Source organism: Austrofundulus limnaeus, unplaced genomic scaffold, assembly GCF_001266775.1.
Source record: "Austrofundulus limnaeus strain Quisiro unplaced genomic scaffold, Austrofundulus_limnaeus-1.0 Scaffold54, whole genome shotgun sequence".
Classification (NCBI taxonomy): domain Eukaryota; kingdom Metazoa; phylum Chordata; class Actinopteri; order Cyprinodontiformes; family Rivulidae; genus Austrofundulus; species Austrofundulus limnaeus.
In genome coordinates this window covers 1,346,441-1,355,306 of record NW_013952456.1, presented here as the reverse complement: position 1 = coordinate 1,355,306, position 8,866 = coordinate 1,346,441, and the positions used below count along the sequence as shown (strand labels likewise).

At 38.6% G+C, this 8,866-nt stretch overlaps 1 protein-coding gene across 1 annotated transcript in view; it reads right to left on the bottom strand.

Moving 5' to 3' along the window:
• The window catches only part of oxsr1a (oxidative stress responsive kinase 1a), a 12,691-nt gene extending 4,375 nt beyond the window's left edge, over positions 1-8,316 (bottom strand). The window contains exons 1-13 of the mRNA XM_014008963.1: positions 8,083-8,316; positions 7,293-7,405; positions 6,123-6,231; positions 5,799-5,940; positions 5,053-5,108; positions 4,839-4,948; positions 4,635-4,736; positions 2,810-2,943; positions 2,676-2,724; positions 2,503-2,568; positions 2,171-2,293; positions 1,593-1,628; positions 1,300-1,434 (exon numbers count right to left, since the gene is read on the bottom strand). Coding sequence (XP_013864417.1) covers positions 1,300-1,434; positions 1,593-1,628; positions 2,171-2,293; positions 2,503-2,568; positions 2,676-2,724; positions 2,810-2,943; positions 4,635-4,736; positions 4,839-4,948; positions 5,053-5,108; positions 5,799-5,940; positions 6,123-6,231; positions 7,293-7,405; positions 8,083-8,152 — 1,245 coding nt within the window. The 5' untranslated portion in view covers positions 8,153-8,316. The remainder of the gene's footprint in view (positions 1-1,299; positions 1,435-1,592; positions 1,629-2,170; positions 2,294-2,502; positions 2,569-2,675; positions 2,725-2,809; positions 2,944-4,634; positions 4,737-4,838; positions 4,949-5,052; positions 5,109-5,798; positions 5,941-6,122; positions 6,232-7,292; positions 7,406-8,082) is intronic.
• Between the last annotated feature and the right edge of the window lie 550 nt (positions 8,317-8,866).

Here is an 8,866-nt window from a genome sequence, read left to right as displayed (position 1 = left end):
GTCAAACTATACGAAACAACACAAACAAGATGTGCATTATATTTTCTATAAGCACCTTCAAAATAAAGGTGAAAACACAAAAAAAATGGAACAAAACATATAAAAATCACCTAACCTAAGCAGAAAACACTCATCACTGTAAAAAACAAACAAACAAAAAAAAAACACAAAGGCCGTGCTGTGCTCTGTGAGCCACTTCAACACTCAAACTGATTTTTACGACGTGTCGCGCTGCAACCAAAGCTCACATTATTTGAACAGAGCTCAGGGCAGCTCTGTCAGCACCCTGAACAATCAGACATACACAGTGAACTGTGGGTATGTCAACTATTTATAATAAGCCCGTCCATCTGAAGGCTTAATTGTTCTTTTTTATTTTTTATAACTCTTGTTTCAACATCTGTCACACTCCTCCTTACTCAGTCTCAAACACGGAGGCAGTCTTTGGACAGAAACTGGGGCTTAGAGAGGTTTAAATATAAACTGCTGCTGCTCGCTTCTCTCTAAAACTTTTGATAAACAGGGTTCCTACAGTTTAAGGCGAGTTAAATTTAAGATTTTTTTTAAGACTTTTTAATGCCAAGTGAAATAAAATTTAAGACCATTTTCACAAGAAACTGTGGCAGAAACTCATGAAGTATTTTTGGTTGAATTATTTAAATATTGCTAATAGACTAATTGTTTTTATCCATATCTAAACTGCTATTTTGTCAAATATAGCTAAAAAACATTCTTAGCAGTCAGTTTTAAACAATTTAATTCCTGGAAATCCTCTGACGACCCAAAATTTGGAGTTTTAGGACCCACAGTTTGCTGTAGATGAAACCTTAAACTGCCTGTGATGTAAAATGTTTGTATGAAATATGAATGCATTTTRGGAAAGACAACATTATTAYCATATTACAAAACAAATATCACATTGCTCAGATGGACAGTTGAGATATTTGCATGTAAAATAACAGGAAGTGGTGTCAAAYGAGAATGTTTAAATGTGAATATTTCAAAAATAAAGAAATGTTACCAATTCTTTTAATGTTTGATATGAATTACAGTCATCCTACTTACAATGTGTTAACATTTTTAAGCTTTCTGAAGATTGATTTAAGACCTTTTAAAGCTAATTAAGGCCTTATTTTTGGATTGATGAATTCAAGGCCTTTTAAGACTTTAAGTATCCCCCGTAACCCTAATAAAAATGATCATAAATCATTTTGATAAATCACCTCTCTGTTTCCTAAAACCGTTCTTTCAATAAATATAAATATTTCTGCCGTTTGCGTGTTTTTGAGGTGGTTTTACCGGAACAATCAGCTCGTGTGAAGGGCTCGCTGTCTGAGCGGCAGGCTGAGGTMGGGCCTGCTCTCCTGAGGGGCCCGCAGTCTGTGCACCGGGTGCCTGCAGATGTGTTGTGGAGCCATCTGCTGGTGGAAAAAGCTACCAAAGAAACAGCAAATGAACTGAACAAATCCCGTCACACGGACGACACTTAAAAAGAAAATAAACTYAGACAACAAGGCTCATGCAGATTGCTCTGAGATGGTTGATGACACAAATCAAGATCTGCAGGTCATGTCCACTACAAACTGACTCACCTCCATATTCTGGGACCCATCCTTCACTCTGGGTGACTGCAGAATGGACATGACAGATTGTCAGGATCAAATACATGCAATTATTCCTTTATCCCCTCAGTACATGAACAGARAGGAGCATTGCAGGATTGAGAAAACGTGACAGCATTAAATGGACATCAGTTGAGAGAGYAAAGAAGAACCCACACCCAGACATCATTTAAAAATGAACACACTGAAAGTGACTGAAGCAGGGTTTTTTTTGGCCAGTTTAACCTGAATGTATTATCTTCGTTTAATAAATAGTTGTGTGTTTTACACTGTAAAAAGTGCAACATAAAACTCATTCAACTAGTGGCTCAAGATTYTTGCATAATACTGTGAAAACAAACATGTTGCTCAATGAGATTTTAGACTTTTCACAGTAATATGTGGTTTTAATTAAGTGAAACATACAAACTGTGACTGAAATAAGAGGCTTTAACTCCTGCTTGTTTGACAGGATTGTTCAGYACAGAACTGCAGCCGACAGGAAGCTGCGCAGAATTAACTCTGTAAATTAAACCGGGCTGACAGGAGACGCAGGCGTGRGGTCTCACCCGCAGAGCTGCCACAGCAGCTTTCCCCTCCTCGCTCTCCTCATCCAGCTCGTCGTCYCTCCACTCCCACCCGCCGTCCTCCGTCTTGTGCAGACGGCCACTCGAGCCGGGCACACGGCGCACCTACACACACGTACACACACAGGATTAAAGAGAAGTCTGAAACTGACTCARCCGTCAGTTCTTTGATCCTTTCAGGCATATCCCAGCATGCTTTAGACAGAAAGCTGGAGAAKTGGGACACACCCTGAGCACAGACGTTCACTTTATCCCCATAATGAATTTTACTAAATATTAGTGATGTGACGTGTGTGAGGATGAATGTGTCAAACCTTTTTAGATCGATCGGATATTGTGGGACCTTTCATGAGGAGCTTRTCTTGCAGGTACTCGTTGTTCTGCCAAAGGACGACAATGAACGTTATTGCAGAATGTATTGTTTTTGAAAAATGCAAAAAAATAATAATTTTCATCATAGTAATACTCATAGTAATCCTTAGCTCACCTTGGCTTTTGTAAAGAACTTGTGCTTGAGCAGTTCTGCAGCAGTCGGTCTGAATATTAAAGAGACGGAGAGCTATTTATTATAGTTGAGACACAACCAGAGCGTCTGATGAGAACGTAGAGTCTGACACTGACCTTTTTTCAGGATCTTTTTGTAAACACAGAGACAGCATTTTCCTGAATGACTTGCCATATTTCTTCACCATTTCCTTGTCTGTAACACCTGTCTCCAGAGAAGGGGGGTCGTTCTGCAAAGTCAGCATCAACACCTGGATACACAAACACACACGGTAGAATGACGAATGATAGGATTGAAATTTATAAAGTTAGTGAGATAAAATTGGAAATCACACAATGATGAAGCTCTGTATATGTTGTATAATGTAATGWTTGTTCCGCATTTAATCTGTTGTGTTGAAGTTTAGGGGAAAGWATGTAAAATAATAACAAATCCTATATTTATTTTAAAAGAGCTATAAGATTTATTAGTAGAAAGTGCAATGGTCACCCAACAAATATATTATTTCATCATTTAAAATTATTAAAATGTTATCATTTTGTTTGCAGAATTTAACAAGTCATGAATAAAGCCCATAAAATATATGAGCTTCAAATGTTCAATTTAAATTTGTTAAAAGGGGAGTCATTATAACCTTAAGGGAATGGAGATTTTGTAAAACCTCCATTTCAAATTAGTCTAAAGGAGCACTGCTGTGATTCGTGGAATTGTCTTGATATTAATATAAAAAAACTTCTATATCAATCTACAGTATATCAGGGTTATTTAACTAAAATGCTCCGGGGGCCAGAGTTACTGCGGGTRAACAGCTCAGGGGCCGAACTTCCAGCAATTAAATTTATTATGTAAATAAACAAAGTATTGCTACCTTTGAAATAGTTTATTTTGCTGCATTTAATCATGAATACAACATACAGAACCCTATAAATGTAGTGATAATTACACAATATCTAAAAACAAAAAGAACACATTACGCCTCCTATTTAACACAAGTATTATTTTGACGTCTCTGACTTGACAAATTTTTAAACCAATTTTATTTTCACTTTCATAGTTTTATTTTGAACTACTGGTAATTTTAACCGTCTTGAGTGTTCATAGATGTTTTTACCAGCTTCTAGCCAAGATTCTGATGTTTCTGTAAATACCAAACATGTCTATGTCTAACTAAAAGAACTTAGAGTAATTAAAGTASAAAACTGGGGATTTGGTCTTAAGAGATGAATGAACTAAGTGACGGACCGAACTTTGGTCACTCGCAGGCCGGATGTGGCCTGCGGGCCTCCAGTTGGATAGGCCTGATCTATATGCTTAAAAAGACGATCGTGTCAATTTTATTGGGAAAGTATAAACGCCATGTAATGTTTGGTAGAGACAGGCTATAAAGGTTGCCTGATGTTGTTTTTGGTTTTTACTTTACAAATTTGGAGATTGTTCAAGCTTAAGWTGCTGTTTGTAGTTATTTTTCTTTAACATAGGGGACATAAGATTTTTTCTTCTTTCTGCACCCTTTTCATTTAGTGTTTTAATGTGTTTTGTTTTGTTTATTTTAAATAATTAAATAAAATTCAGTTGCATTATGAAGTCAGAGTTTTCCATGTAAATCAACTGGAACATCACAGATGCCTGACTAACTCTGAACTCAAAATCCAACATGGCTGCCTCACATACGAAAAGTTGTGATAGCAGCAGTGATAAAACGTTTTACTTCAGTTCACATTGCAGTGATCCAGCCACCTACATAGTAAAGTCTGACAACTATACTGAATGTGTTGGTACTGGGTTTTAATAATAAGGATGCAGAGAAATTCACTGATATCTGCTTTATTCCTACAAGACAATTAACTTGAGTTTCAGTAAACACATGCAAATGAACTTTCTTCTTTATAACATGATGCCACGATGACAACAGCCTTTTTTAAATACTTTAGGTACAGTTACCTTCATTGGTGGGTATTTGTGATAGGGTGCAGCGCCGGTGGCTAGTTCAATCGCCGTTATCCCAAAACTCCAAATGTCTGCTTTGAAGTCGTAGCCACGAACCTGCAGATCAGAATAAAGACAGCTTCGACTCATTAAAAAAATAAATAAATCTCAGGTGGCCAGAACAGCCATGACAAAGCAGAGGGACAAAACCACTTGTACCTGCTCCATGACCTCTGGGGCCATCCAGCACGGTGTCCCGACAAACGTCTTCCGAACCTTATTCCTTGTCATGTCTCCTCCAGTGGCAAGAAAGGCACTCACACCAAAGTCTGAGGTGTCATTTTGAACGTGGGGCGAAAAAAATACGTATTTTCAACCAGATTATTATTATTTTTTTWAATTAATCAGCAAGGGATAAGAACTCAAAGAGTACCAGCAATCTGCACTGAGCCATCGTCTCCAAGAAGAATGTTTCCAGCTTTTAGATCCCTGAGTGAACAGAGTGAAGAGRGACATCACAGTGAGCAGATGAGATGTCACAAGCCAGTGACTGTGCTGACATGAGTGTGAATCAGCTGCGAGTAATCACTTTACGGTTATAAACATGTCAAAGCTGCTTCCTTGGTTCGTTTATGTAAACTTACGCTTCTTCTTGTTTTGTGTGTGCACTGACACTTAGATCAAACTACACAGAGAACTGGAATAAATCAAGTGAGCCTCGACCTACCTTGCATTAAGTTCACGGATTAGATTTAAGTGAGTTTGTCKTATCATCTGAGCTCAGTCAGCTGCTGTTTATCTCAGTCTACTGAAATTATCACAAAAACAGCAAAACTATATTTACCAGCTAATCAGAAGTTTGTATTTATTATTTCTAACATGTCTTTTTATTTTCCCCTTCACATAAATAAGGAAAGCCATTACGTGGATGGAAAGTCTATGCATCTACYGATTAAAATACTAGTCACTCTTGTCAGAGCTGGTTCATTGTGTTCCTGAAYGAAACTTTTATGTAAAGTAAACCTCCTCAATTATGCATTTTCATGGTATTAAATATTAAGAGGGTGAGATTTGGTTTAAACTGCGTACTCCACTGCAGAGAGGAAACGCTCAGAGTCTGACTGACGTTAAACCGTAACGATGTCGCTAGCCGCCTTACGGTGCATCATCACCKCTCACCGATGAATCTGTCCGTTTTTGTGAAGGTACTCCAGCCCCTCCAAGACTTCCCTCAGGATTGTAGCGATGCTGGCTTCGTCCAGCACTCCATTCTTGTGCTCACCACGTGAGATGATGTGTTTGATTATGTCCAACACAGAACCTGAGAAAGGGCAAGAAATTGGTCACAAGACACGCTGACGTAACTCCGTGGACCTCCRAAACCTCTGCAGAGGTGCAGCTTCCTTATGAGCTCAAGATTTGATTACTTGTGATAGGAAAAAAATGTGTAAATAATAATAAAAGTTGGTTTAAAGCAAGTTAATTCAGTGTTAAAGCACTTACCCCCACTGAGCAGCTTCATCACCAACCACAGCTCATCCTTCACCACAAAGGAGGTATAATAAGACACGATGTTTGGATGGTGGCACTGGCTCATAGCCTGAATCTCTTTCTACACACAAATAAAAGAAACCGTAAGAAAAAGTCACGCAACGCACAGACACTTAACAGACCACACCACATTTCAATTAAATATATAGGAAAACTTTCAGAATTAATCTTAGTGACGTGATTTAATCTGAACGTCATTRATGAAGGATTTATCCCAAATAAATCCTGCTGTTCCTCGAAACCTTTTCATAAAAACCTCTCGAGTCCTGAGCAGGGTGTGCCCACACATTAACCAGATGTAGGCAAYAAACAAAGGTGTTAAATTAATTATATCCTGGAGCCAGCACAACAAAAACCCACAGTCTGGTTTACCGACCTGGATACGTCGGCATAACTGTAGCTGAAGACATTAGATGACAGGACATTGTAGTGTTTACATTTGACAACATAGACACTAATGTTGATGTCTGACAAGGTCTAAAAATTAAGGAAAAAAAAAAGAAAAAGGCCACGACTGAAAGAAAACCAAACAATTTCAGATGTTCTGTTATATCATACACTGCTCAAAAAGACCAAACAGTACAGTGAAGTACTTCTACAGCTTATATAAAACATCTCGTTGTAATGTTACCTATATTAATAGGTTTTAGAGGATTTAGCACAGTCATGACCTGTGAGGCATTTATTTCACGAGATTAAACAATTGTTAACATTCCACCCACTGTGATCGCTTCACAACCCAATTTTCTAAAGCAATTATAATATTGTAGGGTATATTTTAGGACTGTTGTACTGGTAAAACCACAGTTCAGCAAAATGTACCATGAGTAAAAAAATTAACCCAATCTTTATTGTGCAAATATAACAGTGTAATGTATTTTTTGTATTTGTTGTTGTAATGGTGTTAAACCACTGGATAACAGCTTTACTCACATTTGAATTGTTGAACTTGTGCGCAACAATAAGAGCTTGATCATCTGAAATGAGCTCCAGTAATCATCAAGCTTTGTGAGGTATTAAACTTTGGATCTGGCCGCAATATGTTGCCACAACCCACTGCTATGTACGCACACATACACAGCTACATAAACACACAATCAGATATTTGCCATCATTTCCTACCAGCAGCTCATCCATGCTAGTTTGACATTTTTCCAAGTTGATGCGTTTGATGGCCACCTTCTCCTTTCTCGGCTTGCAGTAAGCCGCCTGAACAACAGCAGTGGCTCCACTCCCTGAGGACATCAACGTGGACATTAAAGAGAAGACGTACTCACACATATACACAGTATGCCACAGTTTGTTGCAAAAACGTTTCAAGAAGTTTAAAACTTCAAATCATGTTCCTGTTAAACCCCACTATAAACAACAAAGGAGCTAACATTATTTATCATGTACCCAGGTCCGTTTTTATAACATTTAAATTTGTATAATGTGTAGAATTGTGTACAGGAGCACCGAAATCCAATATTTCCAAAACGACTTTACACGAACTTGCAGGTTTTAAGCCAAATAACAATTTTGCTTATTGATGCTGTGAAAACACGAGTGTTTGTCTCTTTCAACTTTCACCTAATCTATATGTGAAAGAAAGAAAAATGTGCCTTTAAGAGCACCTTCTACGGTGGTGCTTTTTTTCGGCACAACACCGGCTACATTGCATTAGCAAGCCATTTAGCTTCTTGTTGCTCCGCCAGGAGACAATCCTGCTTTAGCTTTATAACTTGTAGGAACTACCGGCCTTGCCAAAGGGAAACTACCTGGCTGATGGTAGAGCTACGGGTTGTGACTTGACTTTTGTTAGCTACAGACTTAAAATGCTAATAGCCAGGAAGGCTAGGAGCAAATGACAGCCAACGCTGCAGCAAAGCAAGGGGAGGCTAGGATGCTAACAAGCTAAGCTAGTACTCACCTATCACCTCATTGAGTTCATAGTCATCCCGGTCGATCGACCAGGACTGAGAGGACTGCTCGTCCGCCATAGTTGTTTCCTAAACAATACGAAAAGCGCTTAACAGAAGTAACAGAAGCGCAAGGTAGAACGGTATGGGTAATTTACTCCATTCGGGTCTGGTGAAGCTGATTTCTGCTGCTCCGCTGACAACTCCTGCTACTACCGGCCGCCCCTGTCAACACAACTTTACGCGCGACTGACGCAGCGCCTCCAGGAGGAGGAGCCAAGATGAGCATTATCAGCCAGGCAGGCAGCCAAATGTTCACAAATAAAGCTCAAAAATCCCAAATAATATTGTCAAGTGGAATCGGAGCACTAATAATACTGTCCCCTAAAAGTATTTACCAGAAATGTTTAAGAATTTCCGGTGCAAAATAAATAAATAACTTTCACGTCTATTAAATGTGTTTTGCCACTAGAGGGCGCTAAAGTTTCAGTTAAATTTCCAGCCCTTTTTTCTTCAGAGACAAAATGAAGTGTTTTGCACCATTTACATCATATTATGCCCACTTTAAATTAGTTTATACCCAATTTGAGTCCTATTTGTACAGTTTTAATTATTATATTTTGTTGTACACTTGTCTGTCTGTCTGTCTGTCTGTCTGTCTGTCTGTCTGTCTGTCTGTCTATCTATCCATCCATCCATCTATCTATCTATCTATCCATCCATCCATCCATCCATCCATCCATCCATCCATCCATCCATCCATCCATCCATCCATCCATCCATCCATCCATCCAT